The 24,342-nt window shown below is 52.9% G+C and overlaps 1 protein-coding gene and 1 long non-coding RNA gene across 3 annotated transcripts in view; one reads left to right on the forward strand and one right to left on the reverse strand.

Annotated features, from left to right (window-relative positions):
* The first annotated feature begins 4,862 nt into the window (after positions 1–4,862).
* Positions 4,863–24,342, forward strand: part of MYO18B (myosin XVIIIB) — a 258,552-nt gene continuing 239,072 nt past the window's right edge. The window contains exons 1-3 of the mRNA XM_029922290.1: positions 4,863–4,970; positions 18,931–19,069; positions 20,746–20,904. Coding sequence (XP_029778150.1) covers positions 19,031–19,069; positions 20,746–20,904 — 198 coding nt within the window. The 5' untranslated portion in view covers positions 4,863–4,970; positions 18,931–19,030. The remainder of the gene's footprint in view (positions 4,971–18,930; positions 19,070–20,745; positions 20,905–24,342) is intronic.
* LOC115277878 lies at positions 18,611–20,580 on the reverse strand. 2 transcript variants are annotated; one of them, XR_003902553.1, is made up of 3 exons: positions 20,533–20,580; positions 19,266–19,443; positions 18,611–19,054 (listed from the first exon to the last, which is right to left on the reverse strand). It is a non-coding gene; the product is annotated as an uncharacterized LOC115277878 (long non-coding RNA). The 2 variants fall into 2 exon arrangements; XR_003902552.1 differs by lacking the exon at positions 20,533–20,580 and adding an exon at positions 19,765–19,952.

The following is a 24,342-nucleotide window of genomic DNA, read 5'->3' on the forward strand; positions in this document are numbered from 1 at the left end:
CTATCTGGCGTGCTCTCACCCCCCCCCCCCCCCCTGATTAAACACTGCCTTTTTTTTTTTTAACCAAGCTGCTGAGACATCAGGAAGGGACTCCTTTTAAAGGATCTGGTTTTGAGGACAATCCACACAGAGGCTGGGTTTATAGAGGAAGAGGGCTGCGTGCCCGTGGATATCTGGAGTGTTGGAGCTTAGTCTCCTCCCCACTTAGTCTAGGCTACACCGGGGCCCCCAGCTTACTCTCAGGCTGACCTTGGAGTCCCTCCTGGAGATGCAGACTCCTTACTCGCCATCTCTGCTCCCACAGAGAGGAGCTGAGAGACCCCGGGATGCACGCCACTTTAAACCAGAAATCCAAGGAGGTGGTGTGGCCCCAGCGGCACAGCCTGGGTGGATCTGCCTGCTTCTCCATAAATTGGAGAAGGCTTTGAAGAAAAGCTTACAAAGCTAATCACAAATATGGTCCCTGAAATACAGTGCATGTTATCATTACTCCTACATGGAATCTAACCATGACCGATGATTCAAAAAACCGTCGTATTTCAACTATAAGAATTTAACGACCAACATCTGAAAGTCTCACCCGCTCCTTAAAATCACTATCATTAGAATAATTTATATTATAATTATATAATACTTATATTATCGGATCATTTACCGAGCTCCCCGATCCGTCCGAAGTCTCAGCGTGATGAAACTTTGGCTCCTCATTAAGAGTCTGCCTGAGTCTACAAATCCTGACAGGCCTGTTCCTAGCCATTCGCTCTCGGTCAGACACAGCTCCTGCCTTCTCATCAGTTAACCCACATTTGCCATGACGTCAGCGGCGGCTGAGTTAGTCGGTACATATGCGCCAAAGGGGTTTTTCATCTGCTTACTCGTATACGCGGGCCTCGGAATCTGCTACGCCTCTCACTCCTCTTCAGAAACACGGAATATCGGAATTCTGTGATCATTCAGTGATAGCCACAGCGTTCATGGGTTACGTTTCACCACGGGGCCAAACATCCTGTCATCACAAACCTGGGCAATCCCTTACACGGGTACTGACTTAGCAGAGTGAATCTGCGGGGGAGGGGGTGTCTCAGGAGACAAACCACTTTAACACGCTTCTTTGCCTTCTGCTTTATTCTCCCATTTACATCTCGGTGCTGGCAGCAGTTCATCTTTTATTCCTACTTGAGGCAGGGTCCAAGAACCCCTCCGGAAGCACATCCGACTCAGACAAAAGCCCGTTCCATCCATGTGACACAATCAAAGATATCCTAGGTCTCTTACTTCTTATTCTAATGAGCTGACAGCACAGAGGCTGCTGGGATTCTCTCCCTGTCTCTCTGTTCCTTCCCTGCGCATGCTCTCTTCTCCGTCTCTCTCTCAAAATAAGTAAACATTTAAAATAAAAATATAAAACTTATCCCAAACCCTCAGCCCCCTCACCTGCAGCCTGCTACCATGTCTGCTTTTCCAGAACTGCGGCCCCTCCCCCGCCCCTGAATGAACTCGCCCTTTTGGAGCTTGCGTCAGTTGCCTTCTTTATTTGGGGCAAGAAAGAGTCTGTGAAAAGTGGGAGAGACAGTAGATACTGGATAATGAGCTTGGTGCCTATCGCTGAGCTTGATGGGTGCTTTAGGGAAAGATAAGAACAAGCAGAGAGGAGCTAGCTGCCTGTAGGGAACGCAAGGGGGCCACATCCACGGTGAGTGGGAAAGAAAACGAGGAGCAGACCTCAGACTCAGGGATGAGTTCAGACGAGCTCCCAAGGCGGTTAAACTCCCAAAGCAGGCCTGTCTGCTTTGCCAAGGCGCACTGGGCTTAGGGAAGAAGGAGACCTTTTCACACGGGATGGGGACATCTGAGCCCTTGGTAATGTTGGACCTCCAGATTCCTCTGACCTCCCCAAGGCTGCAGACGTGTTCTACTCCTTCATATGAGAAATACCACCCCCGCCCCCACTTGCTGGAGGATGATGTGAGGCACTACAGCCCCAGCAGGATCTCACCCTCCTTTACCTCCTTGCCATGAGGCCTATCGCTAGGGTGACATCCCATCATCCCCTGCGCCGGGGAAGGGCCTGATGAGGGAGGAAGGGAATTATACCCCATTGCAGCTGCAAGACGGAGCCAGCATGGATGGGCAGGAGCAGGGAGACACACTCCAGGGACTGGATACCAAGGGGGTGGGGTGTAAGGCCAGATATGGGAGGGTGTATGCATTCGGGACCACTCTCCCGGGCTGCAGGATTGTCACCCTGGCAGGGACACCGGCATCCTTGCTCCTCTGAGCACGGAAGATGCTAGAGGAGGTTAAGATGCCAGAATTCCTCTGGTAGACAGTGGGGGAAGGGATGACGAGTACAGAGAGGTGGGCACGCTTGAAGGGGCACACTAAGTAAGGCAGGAAAACCCACTGGGGGGCCGGCAGGGCACCAGGACCACTAAGAAGTCCAATGCTGGCTCTCCTCCACAGGCAGAGCATAGTCAGGAGAAGCTTTTACAGATCTACATTCAATCCTTCAGTCATTCGACAAACACTCCCTGAGCACCTACCATGGGCCATGACGGACTAGAACCAGTGGTGGCACCAGGATCTCCATTTCATAGAAAGGAATCCTCAGGCTCCAGGGAGATGAAGACACTTCTTTAACATCAGGATTGGGCCTGGCTTCAGGACCTGATGCCCTGAGCTCTGTGCACACACACCACCTCCAGACCCTGGCCAGGGGCTGGGCCTCCCCTGTAGAGGTCTCTCCCGCCTCCACACTCTGGGCTATGTAGTCTTCTGTCCACTGGTTTTACTTCATCCACCAAAGATTCGTGAGCACCTGCTGGGAGCCTGGCCTGAGGCTGGCTGGCCAGGACGAACAGGAGACTACAGACCAGTGGGAGATGGACAGATAGACAGATGGACCTCCAGAGAATGCACGATGCGGGACCAAATCCTGGGACACTGGCTCTGGTCCCATTTCCATACATTTGGTGATTTACTCCATATGCACTTATGGAGCACTTACTGTATACCAGCCTCATAAAGACACAGACACAGACAGTTCCCTTTCATCCCTGTGAGGGCTAGACACTCAGGTGCACGAGACGGTTCTGTAGTGACCAGCACACACACGCACACGGTTCTCAGAGAGCAGTGGGAGCAATAGGAGCCCCACACGATAGGGGCCAGGGGACAGCACGAGCCAGGTGTGGCATGGTGGGGTGCACTGGGGCCCCCCAAGTCGCAGGCCATCTGGAGGTGGTGAATAGAATGTGGCATCCGCAGAAGCAAAAGAGATGGACCACCCACAAAGGTCCCACTCAAGGAAGAAGTTAAGGATGATCACGAGGCTTAAGCCAGTTGCCCCAATAAAATAGCACGATCCATCCCCAGGCCATTTTGTGGACCCAGAGCTGACCGAGTGAGGACAGTGGGTTCACGTTTCAACGTCAAAAGGAAAGTGTTCCCATGAACTTCCCAGAAAAGGCTAATTCTTGGGGCACCTGGGTGGCTCTGTTGGTCAGGTCTCCGACTTCAGCTCTGGTCATGAGCTTGTGGTTCATGAGTTCAAGCCCCCCATCCAGCTCCCTGCTGACAGCTTGGAGCCAGCTTCACACTCTCTGTCCCCCTCTCTCTCTGCCCCTCTTCCACTCTGCCACTCTGGAGCAAGTGCTCTCTCTCTCTCTCTCTCTTTCTCCACCCCTCCCTTACTCTCACACATGTGTGCTCGCTCTCTCTCAAAAATAAATAAACATTTTTTAAAATGCTAATTCTCAACACCCAGAAGGAAATAAGGACTCTGAGAACAGATTGCTCTATCAGCCACAGGGGTAGGAAAGTTAACATGTACTACTGGTTCAAGTGTTTTTTTTTTAATTAATTACTTTATTTTTGAGAGAGACAGAGCTTTGGGGAGGGATAGAGAAATAGGGAGAGAGAGGATTCCAAGCCGCCTCCGCACTGTCAGTGCAGAGCCAGACTCGGGGCTCAAACTCACAGACTGTGAGATCATGACCTGAGCACCGCGACATTAGGAGTCAGATGCTTCACCTACTGAGCCACCCAGGCGCCCCCCGGTCGAAGTGTTTCTTAAGAGAAGCAGCATGTCATGTTTGAATGGAATGACCATGGGCTTCGGAATCGGAAAGATCTAGATTTGAGTGCCTCACTAGCTGCATGCTCTTGCATGAAGTACTTAATCTCTTGGTATCCTTACCTTACTCCTGGATAGGGGACAGACACTTTTTAGAGCATCCTGGTGGATGCAGCATTTAAGACAGGCCCTCTGGGGTCAGCACAGTCTGGGTTCCAGTCCTGGCTTTCCACTCCTTTGGGCAAGTTGGTTGACCTTTCTGTGCCTCAGTTTCCCCCTCTGCCAAATGGGGAAAACCCTACCTGGTGCGGGGTTGTGGAGAAGAGTAAATGAGTTCATCACGAGTGGGTGTCTGGTGCGTATCGATTGTTTACCAAGGGGCCCCACAAACTGGCTCCGGTCATTTTTTCCCAGAGTCCTTCTGGAACGCTGAGCCAGGCTCCCTCCTCGCCCAATCCCCGTGGCCTCCGGTTCTCTGTGTGGGGCAGAGACCGGAGTGTGCAGGCTGCCTAGGACAGGGATGACGGCTGGGAATGTGCTTGCGTGGGGAGCCGTCCCCTCCCCTGCTCTGCACCACCAAATATGTCCATGATCTCCGCTGCCCAGTCAACGGCCACCCCGGGCGGCCGTCTCCTGGCCAGACCTGGTCACCGGCTAATTTTAGAAATGACTTGTCTGCTCAGCTGCTGCCATCACATTGGCTCAGAGGGAGGGAGTGGGGCGGACGGGGAGGAGCAGTCAGGGAAGGGGATGTGTGTGAGGGTGTGAGTGGGGGTGTTCCTGACATTTCTCCTTCGCCCCTGCTGTCCAGGCTTGGTGGGCTCTCTGCACTGCCAGCTGCGGAGACCTCTCGGGCCGCTGTGGTTCCCGGGACCCGTGGCCTTGCGTGGAGAAGGTATTGTGGGGCCGGGGTGAGCTGATGGGCGTAACTTTCCAGAATGTGCTTTTGGGGGCTGGGGTGGGGGGGTGTCTGGCCCTGCGGTCAGTCTACTTCAGGCCTCTCTGGCTGGCTGCCCTCTGACAGCCCAAGTTGCCCGCTTAGAAAACAAGAGTATTTCATGGAAGGATTTTAGAACAAAATGCTAGGGGTGAGCGGACTCTTTGAAGGATTCCCCCTTGTCTGTCAGGACCCAACAGTCTGCTAGGCGTTTTTAAAAATATTTTCAGAGTTATAGGATACCCTCCACTTTGGAATCTTAGCCGACGCACGTCTGGGTTCCTATTTTTCCTCTACTACCAGCGATTTCTGCATAAGGTGTCGTCAGTTACGGTCAGGGAGTGACTTCCTGTCTCAGAGGTTCCAACCCTGTGGAGGACAAGCCTTAGTGGGAATGGCTTTTTTATTTTAAATAAGCATGTGCGTCGTGGGGGAGGGGAATTGTGGTTCTCGGACAAAGGCTTGAATTTCATGCGGCGCTGACTTGATCCTCTGTCCCAGGAGGCCCTTTATCGGACACGCCTGGTGCTGGGTGTCTGTTTGAATGGAGAAGTTTCACAGACCTCATGGCAGGGCCGGTGGGTTCAGAGAGGGGGCCCTATGCTAACAAGTTGTCCCTCTCTGGAGTCCGGAAGACCTCAGCAGCTGCTGAAGGCCACAGGGCCCCTGCCTCTGTGCCGTTTTCTTGTAGAGAATGGAAGAGCAAGCCCAGCTGCTTCCAAGCCGCCCAGTCTGGCCTTGACCTGGCAGGGGCCTGGGCTTCTGTTCCTGCAGGGCCTGGAAAACTTTCTTTGTGGCCGGGCCGGGAAGCTGCCCACCCTGTTCAGTGCACCAGCTCATGGGGGGAGGGGGGATGGTGCGGAGGGTCCCTGGGGGCTTCTAATGTCCAAGGGGTTTCCTTGGGTGTTGTGTTTGCTTCCGATCCTCACCGTTTTCTTTAGCTGAGTAATATGTCCCTGGGGCTCAGGGAGGGCCTATGTCCAAGAGGCTATAGATGAGTTCTAGAAAACAACAGAAGGAGAAGGCAGGACAGGGAAAGAAGGAGGAAGAGGAAAAGCAGAGTCTCTTAGTCTCCTGACCTACGAGGGAGGTCCCTGTCACCAATTAGTAACTACTCGGCGCCACCTGCACACAGGCCTGGTCACCTTGAGTAGCCGGGCTTGGGCTCTGCTGACTGTGACCTCAGGCAAGTCCCTCCCCAGCGGAGGTTCGGATCCCTCCTCCAAACCTGAGCGGGGCTGGGTGGGTCTACCCCCGGAAGCTGCCTTCCAGGATCCAACACGGGGCAGGATTTCTCCAAGTCTCCTTACATCAGCCTCACGGGGCGGGCCTTTCAAAATGCAGACTCCCGAGCTGGTCTGTGAGACTCGCCCCACAGCCTTGGGGGAAGGAGCCCAGAAATCCGCAGATGTCCAACCCCCCGGGCGGCTCCGGTGCCCACCAGGGTTGGAGAACTGCCTCTCCTGTGGTATGAGCTAAGGAAACCACAGAGGGGGCTGCCCAGGATCCCCCAGCCCTCACCCCGACCCTGGTCAGCATAGAGTCACACAACCAGGAAACTCGCACACGGATGGACCTCTGTTCAGGCCTGGTTGTTGCAAAATATCCCAAGACCAGTGTCACCTGGGGGAAAGATCATGCCCTTCTGGTGGCATTTAGGGAAGAGGACAGAAGGCCCCAAAGCCAGAGGGACTTCCTGGCACTGCCAAAAGATCAGGAACCCTAGCTGTGCTCCTCCTGGGCAGCCAGGAGACAGCCCTTCAGTGGGTCCCGGATTACCCCCTGGTGAAGAAAAACACTGTCCCGATGGGCCGGTGTAAGCAGGTCCTGCTGAGGAGGACGGCTCATTCTTGATAATTGTTTAAGTTTTCACTTTAATTCCAGTTTGTTAACATAAAGTGTTATATTAATTTTAGTTAAAATTTTTTTAACTCATGAACTTTATGTCTTGGAGCTGTTTTAGGTCTGCAGCAAAGTTGAGGGGAAGGTACGGAGACTTCCTATGGACCCCCTGTCCCCACACATGCGTAGCCTCCCCCAACATCAACAGCCCCCACCCACGTGAGACACTCGGTACAGTGCTGGGCCTACATGGGCGCATCATTATCACCCGAAGTCCATAGTTTACATTAGGCCTCATTTTTTAAAAATATTTATTTATTTTGAGAGAGTGAGCAGGCAGGAGAGGTGTAGAGAGAGGGAGAGAGAAAGAGAATTCCAAGCAGGTTCCGCACTGTCAGCGCAGAGCCTGACCTGGGGCTCAAACCCACAAACCGTGAGATCCTGACCTGAGCCTAAACCAGGAGTCAGATGCTTATCTGACCGAGCCACCCAGGCACCCACACGGGGGTCTGTCAGGCTTCCAGAATGTTGCCTTTTCAGATTGACTTCTTTCACTGAATGGCATGCGTTTAGGGTTCCTCCGTGTCTTTTCATGGTACCCTTCTTCCACAAGAAACCGTGTGGAAATGGAATTACTTGAAAAATGGAGAATGTGGGTTTGAGACAAGCGGAGGGCCCCTGGGTGCTGTCAGATTCGGTCCCATCTGCAGCACAGAGAAGGGGAGCAACTGACTCAAAGTCACAGTTTTGCGGTACAGGTGGTGGGCTTAAAACAGCCTCTGTCCTTGGTGGGCCTGGGTTAAGTCGGCTAAGCATCCGACTTTGGCTCAGCTCATAAGCTTGTGGTTCGTGGGTTCAAGCCCCACGTCAGGCTGTGTGCTGACAGCGCAGAGCCTGGGGCCTCCTCCGGATTCTGTGTCGCCTTCTCCCATTGCCCCCTCCCCCACTCACACTCTGTCTGTTTCTCTCTCCTTCTCTCTCTCTCAAAAATAAACTAAGAAAATTTTTTAAGAATTTAAAAACAGTCCCTATCTTCAAGGCTGGTATTTGGGGAGCAGCCTGGCATCGCTCATTTTGGGGATTGTAACCTAATTTTCCCCACTACCCCCACCCCCAGAGCCTGGTCCATCCTCCTCCTCCAAGCCTCAAAGTACAGTATCAAGTCTTAGGTCTTGTGTCAACAGAGGCAACAAGTATGAACTTTGTTAACCAAACAAAGCCTTCGGGATGAGAGCTCACGGCGGGGTGGGGGAGGGGGTGTATCACATGACTAGCAAGACAGATGTCTGTCCCTCTCTGTCACACACACACCACCACCACCACCACCACCATCCAGAAGCACCATCAGTTTCATCTGAATCACCTCCCTCCAGACATGACTCACCCAACTCTGTGATTTTCCATCTCTGCTTTGCTTCCCGCTGAGCCTCTCCCAAACACATTACTTTTAAGAACTAAGGGATTCTGGCAATGGAGGAAAGATCCTTGAGAATCTGCAAGGTGGGCTCACCAAATACCTGGCCAAGACTCAGGCTCAGGGAAACAGGAATTTTGAAGTCCGAGTCCCAAGGGAATGTATCTCCTCCAGTCAAAGACTGAATGCATTTTCAGCTGTTTCTTGGGTACTAGCTGGGGGTTGAGTTTCAGTTTCATGGAGGGCAACTGGATTAGCTGTTGAATTGAGAGAGAGTCGGTTGCTCAATGGGATTAAGTGTCTCATGGATGCTAGATATTCCTGTGAGCTTGGGCTTGAGTTATTAGCCCCATTTTACAGATCCAGAAGTGAGATATAGATGCTTACATGCCCCAAGGCCATACAGAATTAAACAAAACTGGGACTCTGCTTCTCTGCTGGAGACTGTATATGTAGCCTAGCGTAATAAACACCAGTAGCTAAGATAATAAATTATGCCACACTGCTTCACATGGACTGATGATAAAGCCCATTCACACTCCTTACCTCACTTAATCCATTGAGGGGTGCCTGGATGTCTCAGTCAGTTAAGCGTCTGGCTTCGGCTCAGGTCATGATCTTACGGTTCGTGGGTTTGAGCCCTGCGTCAGGCTCTGGGCTGACAGCTAGCTCAGAGCCTGGAGCCTGCTTCAGATTCTGTATCTCCCTCTCTCTCTGACCTTCCCCTGCTCGCGCTGTCAGACAGAGGGCTGTCTCTCAAAAATAAATAAAAAACATTAAAAACATTAAATCCATTGATAATCCAGTGGAGGGTGGCATTTCACTTTTACTGAGGAGGAAGTTGAGAATCAGAGAGGTTTAGTGACTGTCCAAGGGCACAGAGCTACTAAGTGGTGATAGACCTGGGAATTTCTTCTCTTTTGTCAATTATTGTGCTATTATTGTTTTTTGCTATTTATTATTCAAAGAAAGACTATTTTGCCTATTTTCTCCCCCTTAAGTCTCTTCTCCAATTAATATGAATTTTTTAGCTGAAGGTGACTCAACCTTCCGACAAGTGACCTTTGGGTCTGGATAATTCTTTGCTGTGTGTGGGGTGGGGAGGGGCGGGGCAGGGGGGGACATCCTGTGTAGCGTGGGGTGTTTACCGGCTCCTGGTCTCTACCCGCTAGATGCCAGTAACGCTGGTCCCCTCTAGTTGTGACAACCAAAGATGTTCTCAGGCATTGTCAAATGTCCACTGACGGGAAAAACCACTGATCTACTCCAATGTGACCCCACGGAGTTTCTGTGGTGATAGGAATGTTCTGTGCCTTTCTATCCAACATGGTAGCTGCTGGCCAATGTGGCCATGGTGCATTTGAAGTGTGTCTAGTGTGCCTGAGAAGGTGACACTTTCATTTAACTTGATTTTAAATAATTAAAATTTAACTAGCCACCAAGTGGCTAGTGGCTGCCATATTCTAGATAGCACAGCTCTAGATAGCAACACAGCAGGGGTGGGAAGATAGCCCTCTGATGGGGAACTCAACCCCCAAGAGCAGTCGGGGAGCCCCCCTGCCCCCTGGCAGACATATGCCCAGCTCCTTGCTTCAGAGTGGCCGGGGGGACACCAGACTGCAAATGGTAAATACTTGGCAGAGATACCACCTGTACCTGTTCCTGTGCCCGAGGCAGGCATTACTAGTCAATCACCACATGCTTTGCTGCTACTGCGGGATCATTCTCAACGCCCCGCTCCGGGCAGTCCCAACTGCAGATCAGCTGACACTGGCAGGAGGGAGAAACATTATGGGCCATCCCTGCGTGAGGCCAGGAGGCCCATCAGTGAGGTCTAGCATCTCATCAGGCTATAGGGTGACTGGCAGGGGCCTGTGGCCAACCTAGGTCAGTGTGACAACCACAGATAGGGAGAGGACAGTGAATACTGAGGAACCAAGACTTTCCACTAATCACGTCTCCAAGAAACACTCATTGCATAACTTAGGGATAGAGGCAAGGGGCAGGGGGTGGCGGTGCTTGCTGGCCTGTCTGCCACTGATGTGCAAAGCACTTGCAGATTTTAGTTGACCTGGTGTGATATTCACATGACCAAGTTATATTTCCTGCATATATTGCGTCTTCATCCACAATTCAGGGCTATCAACTCCTTACACCATTGGAATTCCCTAAGTGTAGAGAGTACAAAGGTGTTTTTTGTTATGGTAATGCCCTGACTTTTGAAAAGCACCTAGGGATGGAGGCAGGTTGCCCAAGGAGCCAACAATTTGGAACTTTCAGTCCTATCCATGGGAAACCTTATCTGTCTCTCCAGAGGACGGAATGTGGCCATCTGGTTAAGGGAAGAAGAAGTGGCAGATCCCAGGGAACAGGGAGTTGAATATCCTAGACTGCGCCAAGATACCAGAAGATGGGTTCTGTGGCGTCTGAGGGCTTTGTGGCTCTTCCAAAGAGGAAAAGCAAAGTTAGAACAGACCCTAAACGTCTTACTTAGTAGTAAGCCTCCCATCAATGGAAATGGCCAAGAAAGGACTCCTTGATTTTCTGTCCAGGAGATTCCTTGGGAGCAGGGCTGGTCCTCTGAGGCTCTCTGATGGTGGGTAGACATTGCATTCTCTCCCCCTGCCACCCTATTTTCTCCATTCTTCTGCATCTCAGTGCCTCCCCTGCTTTTCCTTCTCTCCTTTCCTTTACACTTTCTCTCTTTCCTACTGCTACCATCACTGCCTTTTATTCTCATTAACCACTGCCTCCTTATCTTCTAGGATATTGTGGGTATTTGTGAGGGTGGCCTGAACCCTCAGTTACTTGCTAGCTGTGGGCTTCTCTTGCCCTGATGAGCGGAGGGTGTCCCTGTGTTGGGCAATGTCAAGGTCAGGGTGAGCTTGGCTGCATCATGTATGAATCGAGAGTCACTTTGTCCATCAAGCCTGCAGTTGACAAGGGGCACCTGGGTGGCTTAGTCGATTAAGTGTCTGACTCTTGGTTTTAGCTCAGGTCATGATCTCACAGTTGGTGAGTTTGAGCCCCAAGTCGGGCTCTGCGCTGACAGCTCAGGCTACTTTGGATCCTCTGTCTTCCTCTCTTTCTGCCCCTCCCACCCCCATCTCTCAAAAATAAATAAACATTAAAAAAATTAAATAAAAACCTGCAGTTGACACATTGATAGCAAAGATGCCCTATTTCCCCTTCCCCACCCAGGGCAGACATTAATAATCAATCAGAGCATTATTTTCCACTGAGCCCAGATAAAACCTCAGAGTCCTTCCCATATCTCACTCTAGGCAGAAACTAGCCGACTGTCAGAGGTGATAGTGAGTTAAAACCTACTTGCCCCACCCGGGCTGTACTGGTCAGGTCTTACGGGCTGGTAATTTGGAGAGGCTTTTTAATGAAGGAACTCTTCCCAGGTTTGTGCAGCGATAAGGAAACCAACGAATCATGCGGAAGCACCCAGAGATGACAGTGACGGGTTACTAGCCTTGGTGGAGAAGGATAATAGGGGGGTCTGGGGGGGTAACTGCAGTCTGTCCAAGGAGAGGGACCTCTCCAAGGGGCTTATGGCCTTAGATAGAGAAACCCAGGGAGGTTTAGTGGTTCCCTTACACAGGTCTCATCCCTGAGCCTTCCACTGACCAAACTCAACAGGAGGCCAGAGAGCCAGGGAGCCCTAGGGGCTGCATCCAGAGGGCAGAGCAGGCAAAAGATGGAAGTGGGGCGTTATGAAACACAGAAAGATGAACCAAGCCCCCACTCTTCCCTCCCCCAACAGCTTCCATACACTTGGGGCCCTTCCCTTTGGGAAATGGCCCCAGACCTGGCTGCCTGGGAGGAGAGGATGAGGAAGGAGAGACTGAGGAGGTGCTCAGACTCGGCACGTGCAGCACGGATGTTGGTAGCCTTGACCTTGTCCTTCCAGATTTTGACCAGGGTCAGAGCCTGCTCTTGGCCTGATTTAGAGAACAGAGTTGCATTGAAACAGACACGTCCATCATTTGCATATCACCCAGGGCTGCTTCAGGAATGCAAAGGCAGAGCTGCCTAGTGGCAAGTGGACCTGGCCCCCTCCCTGCTGGAGGGCTTACTTACTATATGGCCCTTTTGCAGGAGTTGGAGGAGCTGTTATTTCCTCCAGGACTGAGGAGACAGGGGAGGGACCTGACACCAGGAGAGGGCAGCCAGAGGAGGGGGCCATCTGAGGTGGGTTGTTTTCCGGTGGAGGGAGGCAGTCAACCATTGGCTGGCTGCCAATCAGGAGAGCGCTAGTGTCCTCTGATCTCTGCCGGGGGCGGCGGGGGGGGGGGGGGGGGATTGCCATGACCTTGAACCCACTTGGTGGAAGATGTGTCTGAGGGGCAAATGGCAGACACCAGCTCAGGGACATCTTCCTCTCCCCACGGTCTCCTGATCCCTGCGTGCCCAGCCCCTGATGTGACCGTCACACCAGATGTCGAGCAGCCTAGCTTCACGCTGGCTCCCACAGCGGCCAGCACCTCTGGCTGCCTCTAGGCCCCTGGGGAGCTAGCTGGGGCTTAAAGACACTCACCAGGCAAACTGTGGGCAAGACTGATTCTGAATGGAAGTGTAAATGGAGAAGGACCAGGTAGTGCCATAAGGTGTGTGGCCAGTGGAGCTAAGGGCAGGGTGATGGGGTTGACTGAGTGGAGGAGGCAGGAGGCTGTGACAACTGGGAGAGTGGCATGCGCTGGCACCATCAGGAAGCCATCCTGGAGGAGGTGGCCCAACGGGCTGGTGGAAGCTGGCGGGTATGAGAAAAGAACGAGCTGCTGTGGGCCAGACACAGTGATGGAGACCCTGGAACACCCGTGTGCGGTCGTGACCACGACCTCTGGGGTCCAGCAGACAGCTTCACGGCTTCCTGGCTGGACAGGCACTTCCCTCCCTCTGACCAGGCTCACTCACAGCAGCCACCTTATAATCGGGTGAAGGTCTCAGCACCGAGCGGTGCCCAGGTCTTTGTGACACTATCGTCAGTGGTCTTGCTTCCGGTGTCAGAGGTCAGAGCTCTCAGGGTGGAAAGAAGGAGCAGGGGTTTGGGCCACCAGGTCATCCCGCTCCTTCCTGTGTGACCTTGAGTGAGTTTGTTAACCTCCTTGATCCTCAGGCTAGGACAGACCCGGCACCACGACTAACACCCAGCAGAGGCTAACCAAATAGCAGAGCGCACCCCTGAATGTATGACTTGAGTCAATTTCCTGGGCCTCTACAACATGCCGTCAGGACATAGGGTGCATATGGCTGTCCCAGCTTGGCCCTCCCTTGTCACTGACAGTGTGAGGCTGAGATGGGAGCAGGGCATGGGTAGGAGGAGTGGGACACGCCCTGGGAAGCAGGTCTCAGCTTGATCATTTTGCTGGGCAACCCTGGGCAAGTGCCTTGGCCTCTCTGAGTCACATCTGCTCTATGGGAGTGATGCCAACCACCTTGTGCCGCTGTGGGAATGAACACGATAACAGCTTTTAAGATAAAGAAATTCCAGGCCCGGTAGGAATTTGAGAGGGAGCTGGGAGGGGGCAATGGAGGCTGGGTTCTCCGGGCCAGCTTTGACCCATGGAGTCAGATAAAAATGACAATATGAGCAACAGCAGCGATCAGGCACATGTGTAGTCTGTGGGTATCTTATTTTGCAGCTGAGAAAACAGGCCTAGAAAATTTCCTGGAGTCCTGCAGTGTGACAGTGGTGGCAGGATATGAACCTGGGCCATGACAACATGCTGCCCGCCTCCCCTCCCCCACCCTCCCCATGAAGGCAGATGGCACAGGGGGATGCCAGGAGTCCCTGTCACAGGCTCGTGGCCAAGGGCCTGCTCCGTCCCTTCCCAGCTCACTCCTAATCCTCACTCATCCCTGCACTCATTCATTCATTCATTCAACGCACATTCACTGAGAGCCAAGTTCGTGCCAGGCTCTGTTCTAGGCACTGGGGCAACCTAAGGGGACAGAACCGATAGGGCTTCTGGTCCTGCAAGGGTCATGTGCTGCAGGGTGAATCAGAAACTAAACAAAAAACATACAGCCTATTGGACAGTGATAGCGGTGAGTGCTGTGGGGGGAAAGGGCAGGATGAAATGATGGCAGTACTGAGATGGGGATGGGTGGCTAGGTCTCAGTTTAAATGGGGAAGGTAAGATCATTGACAGATGACTCTGAGCAAGGGCTTGAAGGAGGTGATGGGGTGAGCCGTGCAGGACAAGCATTCAAAGCCGAGGGGACAGAATGTGCAAAGGCCCTGAGGTGGGAGTCTGTGCGAAAGTGCCTGCAGAAGGTCGTATGCCTGAGGAGGAGGGGCAAGCAGGAGACATGTCACTGGAGTCCTGGCCGCTGGGTCAGGACTGGACATTTGGGGAGGTGAGAGGGAAAGCCTTGAGGGCCCCATGGGGCCCTTTGGATCCAACATGCATTCAGGAAAAACTGTTCCAAGCGGTCCCTGGCTTTGGGGATCACCTTTCCTTTCACTAGCTTCCCCCACTGCTGAGGGGAGTCTTCAGACATTATACCGCGAATTCTGATCAACCGGGGCCCCCTCATGGGCTTAAAACAGAAGCTGATGAGGCAGGTGTGAGTTTTAGACCTGGAAGGGAACGTGGTGATAAGAACACTTACTTAAATTAAGGCTTGACAAAGCTTTCCCAGTAGCATTGGCTCCTGGCCCCAGGTCACTGGGACTGGCCTGGTGCCTCTGATGGGCAGGACGTGGGGAGTGATGGCCCCATACCGAGTTCCCCCTCATCATCCTCCTGTGCTGCGGGCCTCTGGGCAGGCCAGCAGCCCCGGCTGAGGACAGCCCATACTGACAGCCAGGATTCTCCCCAGAGCCTCAAGGCCGGGGGTGACCCTTGGGAAGCTGCCACTGACCTGGCCAGGCCTGGGCTGGAGGGAGAGCCGGCAGTGGGGGGGGACAGTGGCCAGGGTAGCTCCCTCACGTCAGGCCTATTCATAACCTGGGCTCTGCTTCCCAGGCATGGAGGAGCACAGAGTCTGGCTATGAGTCACCCATGGGCCTCCCCAGGGTCTCCCCTTTCCTTCCCAGGCCCCTCTCCTTGGAGAGCTGATCCTATGTCCATTCTCCAACCTCGTCTGTCTCTCTTTGCAAGCTGGAGAGATGAGCCTGGGAGGAACTTTTGTCTCAAGGCAAAGACCTGGCCGTTTGCACTGGGACATGTTTCCAGGCTCTCCCCATGGGTTCTTGACCTCATCAGAGCTAAATCTTGAGATTTCCTCTTGGCCTGACCCCACAGGAGCCCGGGTGTCTCAGACAGTGACATGCGGCTAAACATTTAATGGCCAGCTCCCGAAACAAAAGCACTCACCCATTTCTGTGGTGTAAACACTCCCATAGCCAATTTCAAGCTCTTAAGGTGACGTCACATAACACAGAGCTGGAAAGAGGTGGCCCCAGTAGGCTCCTGTGTGATGAAGGGAGGTCCACCGCACCAGCCTCTAGGATGTGCAGCCTCCTGACAGACAGACAGCAGTCTGGGCGGCGCGTGGCATCACCTTGAACTCTGTGTGGACCATCTTCTTTCGGATAAGTCGCTGAAAGCGGCTGCTCAGAGGCTGACCATGGAAACTTTGGTTTTCAATGGTGATGGTTGTCCTGACTGCTGGGGAGGGGGACATCTTCCAGGAAAGGACTGGGAGGGAGGCGTGGGGGGGGCACTGCTCTGAGGGCGTGCCCAGCACAGAAGTGACGAAAGTCGGAGGGAGGAGAAGACACCTGTTCCTTCACTCCTGCCCACCTCCTTTAAGACCTTGGTGTATATCCTTCCACTCTTCGCTTTCTGTGGGGTAGTTTGGGTTGTGCTCCTTTTGGACAGTTTAGTGGGTGCAGCGCTGCGCTCTGCCTTCTAGTCTCTACAAGAGAATTCGGGCACCTTCCAGGGTGATGCATCACGGTGCACGCGCCCTGAGCCAGCCTCACACACTGCAGGTGGCCATGAGAAACAGCGCAGCCACTTGGGAAAACCGCCTGGTGGTGTCTTAAAAAGTCAAACATAGAGGCGCCTGGGTGGCTTAGTTGGTAGGGCATCTGACTTCAGCTCAGATCATGATCACATCGTCTGTGGGTTCAAGCCCCACATAAGGCTCTGTACTGACAGCTCAGATCCGGAGCCTGCTTCAGATTCTGTGTCTCCCTCTTTCTCTGCCCTTCCTCACTCCCACTCACTGTCTCTCAAAAATGAACATTTAAAAAAAATGTCAAACATAACGTCACCCTGCAGCTTAGCACAGTGACCCTACCTCAGAGAAAGGGAAATGTGGTGCCCAATGATTTATGGGACAGTTCAGAGCTGCACTGTTCATCAGGCCCCCACAAATGAGACGTGGTCTGTGTGCACAATGGAACGCCAGTTAGCAAGGGAGGGTTATAAAGTGCTTGTATGCACAACAATGTGGCAGAACCTCGAAGACCTTATGCAAAGTGAAAGAACCTAAACCCCAAAGACTGAGTATGCTAGGGTCCCGTTTATAGGCAATGTCCAAAAAGGAGATCTACAGCAACAGACAGAACCGTAGTTTGCCTGGGGCTCAAGGTGCAAACAGCTAGTGGCTGCAGATGGTCTTTTTCTTTTTTTTAACTTTATTTATTTTGAAAGAGAGAGCGAGCAGGGGAGAGACATTGAGAGAGAGGGAGAGGGGGAGAATCCCAAGCAGGCTCTACACTGTCAGGAAAGAGCCTGGCATGGGGCTCGAACTCACGAACTGTGAGATCATGACCTGAGCTGAAACCAAGAGTTGGACGCCTACTGAGTCATCCAGGAACTTCTCAATGGGTCTCCAAGGGTCTTCTGGGGGTGATGGGATCGAGGTCATGGTGGCAAAACTCTAAGTTTTCCAGGGGTCATCTCACTGTGTGTTTACAAGTGGGTGACCCTTACAACTGGCATAGAAATGATACTTCAATGGAGTTTCAAAAATGTTTCCTACACACCCTTCTCAATGGATTCACAGTGAGTTCCTTCAAGTCAGACGGGCTTTAATGTACTTGACCAACCTAGTTCCTGGACACATGGACTGTGCCTCTGGGTTTAGGGCTACAAGCCATCCAGTGATGAAATTCTCTGCTTTAGAATCACTTCCTCAAGCTTGTGATCCAGAAGAGGCCTTGCTGGGTCAAAAGTTGTGAACATTTGTCGAGACTCTCAATTCAATGCTAAATATGCTGAATCGTTTCTCCCAAAGCACCAGCCCAATGAACAGTTTGGTTTCCTGGCCTGTCCTAATATGTGTGATCCAACTACAGAGTCCCCAGCTCCCTCACAAAAGACAAAGACACTATTCTATGATAGGACAAGTCAGGATAGTGATTGCCCTTGGGGGGAATAATAACGTTAGAAGGGGGTGTGAGGGAGGGTCGGGAGCCTGTCATGTTTTGTTCATTTTCTTTTACTTATTTATTAATTTTTTTTTGAAAGAGAGAGAGAGAGAGAGAGAGAGAGACAGAGAGACAGAGACAGAGACAGAGAGTGCAAACATGAGCAGGGGAGGGGCAGAGGGAGAGAATCCTAAGCAGGTTCCGAGATGTTAGTGCAGAGCCGGATGCGGGGCTTGATCTCACAAGCATAGTTCATGACCTGAGCCCAAATCAAGAGTCAGATGCTTAACTGACTGAACCACCCAAGCTCATCTTTCACTCTTTTTATTAAAGAAAATTTTTTTTATTTGAGAGAGAGAGAGAGAGAGAGAGAGAGAGAGGGAGGGAGGGTGTGTGAGCCGAGAAAAGCGGATAGAAGGAATCTTTTTTTTTTAATGTTTTTTAATTTATTTTTTTGAGAGACAGAGACAGCACGAGCAGGGGAGGGTCATAGAGAGAGGGAGACACAGAATCTGAGGCAGCTCCAGGCTCTGTCAGCACAGAGCCCGACGCGGGGTTCAAACCCATGAACCGTGAGATCATGACCTGAGCCGAAGCCGGACGCTTAATCGACTGAGCCACCCAGGTGCCCCAGACAGAAGGAATCTTAAGCGGGCTCCACACTTACCGCTCAGCGTGGAGCCCGATGCAGGCCTCCCTCCTATGACCCTGGGACCATGAGCTGAGCTGAAATCAAGAGTCGGACACTGGGCTGATTAAGACACTCAGGTGTCCCTGTTTTGTTTATTTCTGAATTGATATAGGATTGACGTCCAGTGAATTAATTGTACAGCGGGGTGAATTTTTCCCTATGGTTCGCTCATGTGGCCCTCTCCCAGATCAGGACATGGAATAGTTCCATCACCCCAGGAAGTTCCCTTGGGCCCCTTTCCAGCCCAAAGCTAACAGGTCCTCCAACCTTCACCACTATGGGTTAGATGTGCCTGTTCTTGGACTTCACACAAATAAAATAATATGTTTTATTCTTCATCAGGTCAATAGGTCTGTTCTTTAGGTGAACGCCACTGAGCTATGTACTTATGTACTTTTCTGATATATGTTCTGTCTTAATGACAAGTTAAAGTGCAGGGTTAAGGGGAAAAGGATTTCGGGGCGCTGTCCACTCCAAGGCCAGTGACCTCCATGCTGATCATTGTCCTTCCAGGGGGCTGTGCCCAGACATGTGACCTTGCTTCTTGGCATTGGTGGGGGCAGAGCGGGGCTGAGTCCAAGAGCTAACCTGTATCTCTCTTCTCTCCACCCCTACCCGTGTCTCCATGTGTCAGTCTTGTGTCCATTCACCTCACGTGCCGTGTGTCCATAAAGCCACATTTCGTGCTGTCTGCAGAGAGCCCCGTGTCACCTCATCTCAGCCCTGACCTCAGCATGGCCATCTCATCACGCCTCGCCCTGTGGGAGCAGAAGGAAAGTAACACTCAGGGCTCAGGCTGGATCCGCAGGGCCCACTCAACCCTGGGAGGGCAAGTCAGAGCGTCCCGCCTCCGGCAGCGAGTTCGACATCCAGCCCTCGCTGCGATGTGTCCAGTCCCACCTTCATCTCCCCCTGCCAGCTGGTTAGCCGCAGCCTCTCTAACCCAGTCCATGAACTCCTTGCACTCACCCCGTCTTTGTCTTTTCCTGTTCCTCAGTAGGTGACGGTGGAATGAGGGTAGACCAGCTGTCCCATCTGCACCGTCATGGCGCTGACAAGCTCTGGGTTTGTGTGGGTGGTGGGGCAGAGGCAGAGCTGCTGGCTGTCAGACGTATGCCAGGGGGATGGCTTTCTGTGGCCCCGCCTTCTGTCACATGGAGAACTGGAATCAGGCCCTTCTGCCCAGTTATTCTTTTCCCTTTTGTATCCCTCACCTCACAAGATACCACGAAGGGCTGTCTCTTTCTTGAATGCCTGCTCCCTCCTTTACCCCACATGCCCACCTTGTGCGTGATTTGGTGAATTGGCAGGCTGAGGGGTGGGTGGCCGAGCAGCTTCTCTCTGGCTGGCTCTGGTTGCCTTTGCCCCTCCCCCACCGATCTGGGGATAGCATCGAGAGCAGCCCTGAAGGAAGCAGGGACAGCACCTGCCCAGTGGGCCTTAGGATGGGCGTGGTGTCAGCCAGTACCTTATGTCCCCTGCGTCTCTCTCCCTGGACAGAGGTCTGCATCCACCCGCCTCACCCCCTGGCCTCTGCTTTGTCTCCTGGGCTTTCCCATCTCCTGTGGATCCTGCTGGGCTGAAGAGATCAACTCCTTGCCAGTCACACGCTGAGGACCTTGATAAGGAGTTTATTTAAACCCGTGTGTAGCTCTGCTGTAGAAAGTGCTATAGATTTTTCTCCCCTCGTGAGCAGTCTGTGATGCCAGTTAAAGATACACCACCCCCACCCCACCCCTCTGCCCTGTCGGCCAGAGCAGATGGCATTGCCCCAGCCCCCAAGGTTGCTGTGGTCCACAGAGGAGTCTCAGCTGCCTGCTGACCCCAGCCAGCTTGGGGCTAGGCCCTGCTACTGGTGTAAAACGCCAGTCTCCCACCCTTGGCTGCCCAGGGCCTGGCTAAAGTGCCATCAAGAAGCCACAGCTCCAAGTCAGCAGAGTGGGTGGTAGCCACAGGGTTGGATTTGTATAGAATCATGGCAGCGAGCCATTGCCCACCTTACCATGATCTTGGCACACTGTGGGCAATTGATTTGCCCATTGTATTAACTGCTAGTGGTGGCAGAGCATGTGGCTGGTCCCTGGGACCCATCCCTTTCTGGAAAATGCAGTAGCCTCTTTTGGAACAGATCCTCTCAGACATGGGTCTGTTCCGTGCCAAGGAAAAGACCCAACAGCCTTGACAGGCCAACGTCAGGTTATGAGGAAACTCAGTCCAGGCAGAAATTCGCACTGACCTGTGGCCTCTGCGACTCATGCATTCCATTTTCATGTGCTGCCTCGAGGTGCCCAGAGCCCGCTGAACGTCACCTGCTTTGCCATGGCCGCTCATACATGCGCTTGGCCATGTGTGTCCTCCCCGGCCCTCTCCCTGCGCCAGGTTCCACAGTGAACTTTCTAAATGGCCACCGGCTCCCACTGGTTCGCTCACTGAGCTTTCTCCCCCTCAGATTCGGGAGGAGGACCAGCGCCCCCCGCCGCCCCCGCCCCCTCCCCTGTTCTCCGCCATCCCAGGAGGCTTCATCAGGCAGCTGGTCCGGGAGACTGAGAAAGAGTCCAAGGAGGCAAGACTGAGGGAGCAGGCGGCGCTTGGCTCTCCCGAACAAGACGTAAGTGGTCCCGGGGGAAGGGGACCCCAGGGCCAGGGGATGAGGGGCCGGTGACATCCTCCGTCCTGTCCTGTGAGGCTCCCCAGTCACTTGCCATCCTGCCTGTGCTCCTGTTCTCCCCACTTTGAGGAATGTCCTTTCTTCGGTTGGTCTATTGAACTCTTATGCATCCTTCAAAACCCAGCTCAAATAGTACATCTCTGGAATATCTCTGGAAAGCAATCTCATTGCTCTCCTTCCTCTGATTCCCCCAGCGCCCTCTGTTGTCTGTCTTCATTGTGGCAAGCATTGTTACCGGACCAGGAATTCCTTAAGAACAATAGCTATCTCTGTCTTCAACTCTGGGTATTGAGCACCTTTTGTAGAACTTGGCCCAAGGGTGTGCTCTGCAAAAGTTTTGTTTAATGAACGAATGAAGAGTATCAGCTGATGTGTGATGGTGGGGGTCATTTTACCCCTACTTTTGCAGAAAAGGAAACCTAGATGTTAGCTAAGGATGTGTCATTGGCTTACTTTGAGCAGAAAAGATATTCAGGTACTCGTTATAGGTGTACTGGTTGTTAAAATATTGAAACCTCTCCACCCTGGGTGGCAAACAGCCCTGGCCCCAGGCCCCCCTCCAGCTTCCCCTCCCCCTAGTGCCTCAGAATAGCCACATGCCAATAATCAAAGGATTAGTGCTTGGCACAAGAAGGGACCTCAGTCCCTTGCTCCAGCTGGCTTCCTTTCTGATTGGTTGGTGTCCTCTATATCCCTTAATTATTCGGAATAGCTCTGCTGGGTTGAAGCAGTCATTGGACAATATGCATCCTGTGTTTTAAGGACTTGAAAAGTTATCCCTGGTGGTGGCCAGTGCTATCTCCCTCCTTGTCCCCGGCTGGTCCCCAGGGGGACCCGGGCAGGATGATGAGGCCGGACACCAGCAGATGGGCTTGGGGTGCACCTTGGGTGGTTCTCTGTCAGGCAGACAGGGCATCGCCTCGTGTCCCCCCAGTGCCCCCTTGAGGTGGGGCGAATACGGCCATGATTGTGCCAGGAGACCTGGTGGCCTCCCAGTCTGGAGTTGGCTCCAGTCCAGTGACAAGCTCAGCTCCACCTCCCACTCTCCTTCAGCTGTTGTTTGCCTGTTGGGTCCCCCACCTGCCTGCACCTGTCCAGTCACAATGACCTCGCTGTCATAGAAGGCAGCAGCTGTTGACACAACTCTGCCACTTCTTTGTGGGGGAGGCTGACGGGGAGGACAGGCTCAGTCCCCACCCCTGTCTGACCCAGGCATAAGCAAACGCCAAAGTCAGCCGCCACGGGCTGTTGTTAGGTCATGATGCAAAGTGACTGTGTGCCGTTTATCAAGAGACCAGGTTCCCTGTGTCCCTCCTGCAGCAAGGGGGTGGCTCAAATGATACCCACTTAGCAGAGGTAGAGCCTGAGGTTCAGAGAGGTCAAGCAACTTGCTCAAAGGCATGAGGCCAGATGGAGGCAGAGCCAGGCGAGCTGCCTGGGAAAGGGCTAGTCTGGGGAGCAAGCGGCTGGTGTGGGTGCAGGGGCCCGGGAAGGAAAATGTTCCGCCAGGCTGCAGGCCATGCTGGCGTCACCGTGCACGAGCTAAGAAGCAGAGACAGCATAGGATGGGGACAAACTGTCACCTCAGGGCCTGGGCAGAGACTCAGAGCCAAGATGCGGGATGGACAGGCCATAGATCACAGCAGGTGTCTGGACCCTGGGCCAGGATGTTCCTGGGGCTGGAGCGCGGCAGCCTCGGGACACGTCTCTGAGGCAGCAGGCCCTGGCTGGTTCGTGCCAATTTGATTTTCTTGTCTCGATCAGTAAATGACTGGACTCTCTTACCCCAGCACCACCACTTTATCTGGTCCTCATGTAATCCTTGCAAGGGGTCATTAGACTCTGCCACCAGCTGGCGGGGATGTAAAACGAAGCTCAGAGAGGTGGCTTGGTTTTCCAAGGATCACCAAGCCAGTGAGAGGCAAGAAGAGGCTGGAATCACACTGAGCAGAAAGACACCCACATCAAACGTCAGGAGAGCCGAGTTCTAGCTCGGGCTCCACTGCTCTGTGTGGTCCAGGCCAAACCCCTTCCCCTCTTTTGGTCTCAGCTTGCCCTTCTGTAAAATGGGTGTGCTGTGAGTTTCCATTTGGCCCCAGTGATTCTAGAGGTACCTCCTCCCTCATATACTGAGTAGGCTTCAGAGCAGATTGAGGCCTTTGGTGACGGATAATCCAAAGGAGGAGAGTCCATGAGTGGGGGTGAGGCAGGGTAGGGCTGGTTACCTTGTTTGGCTACTGTCTCCCCTATGGTGGTTTGGTTAAAAAATAAGGCACTGGCCCCCTTTTTAAGGTGGTACAGACACAGTGGTGAGATTTGCCAGGTGTGGCCACTCTTCTTTCCAAGGCCTGGCTCAGAAGGTCAGACTAAGCCATGAGGCCATGGGCCCTGGAGCAGGATTTCTCAATCCTGGCTACATTCTGGAATCAACTGGGCAGCCACAGCCCAGACCAACTCCATCTGACTCTCTGTGATTGGGGCCAAAGCATTATTATTATTATTATTATTATTATTATTATTTTATTATTTATATATAGAGAGAACATGAGGAGTGGGAGAGAGAGGCAGAGGGGAGAGAGAAAATTCCAAGCACAGAGAATCTCAGTGCAGAGCCTGACTCAGGGCTCGATCCCTGGGATCATGACTTGAGCCAAAATCAAGAGTCAGACACTCAACCCACTGAGCCACCCAGGTGCCCCAACATCACCATTTTTTTTTTAAAGCTCCCAGGAGAGTCTAGTGAGTCCTGGTGACATGTGAGGCTGTTGCTATGACTCAGTTGCCAGCTCTGACTTTAGATGCCCAGTGGTCTGCGTGACTTTCCATTCTGGCTTTGTCACTTGGGCCACCTAATCCCCTTGTGTTCCCATCTTCATCTGTAGAATGGGGTGGAGGGAGTCCAGAACTGACTTCACTGGGTTCTACGAGGGTTACGTAGGGTATGATGGGCCTGTAGGACCCCTGCAAAAGCGATCCACACATGAAGGTCATCATTATTACTATTGTCATTGTCATTATTATAAAGTCGAAGAAACCATGCTGTTGAGACCTCCACTTCCTGAAACAGGGCAAAGACACAAATCAAAGCTAGGCTCAGGTGCAGAATGTGGTCACTGCTGCAGATGGTGCACCTGCACAGTGCCCTGGGACCCCGGGGGCATGTGGGACCGGTCCTGATGGAGGCCTGCAGTGAAGATTTGCAGAGGGGTGGCTGGGTGTAGAAAGATGAGCAGAGCACCGGCAAGTGAAGAGGGGAAAGAACATTCGGGCAGCGAGCAGACATGAACAGAAGCATGGAAGCAGAGAGGCGTGAGATGTGGTAGGAGAGGCCCCTGTGTGGCTCAGGCTTGGGGACAAGAGGGACAATAAGGCCAGAAT

Source organism: Suricata suricatta, chromosome 14 (genome assembly GCF_006229205.1).
Source record: "Suricata suricatta isolate VVHF042 chromosome 14, meerkat_22Aug2017_6uvM2_HiC, whole genome shotgun sequence".
In the NCBI taxonomy this organism is placed as follows: domain Eukaryota; kingdom Metazoa; phylum Chordata; class Mammalia; order Carnivora; family Herpestidae; genus Suricata; species Suricata suricatta.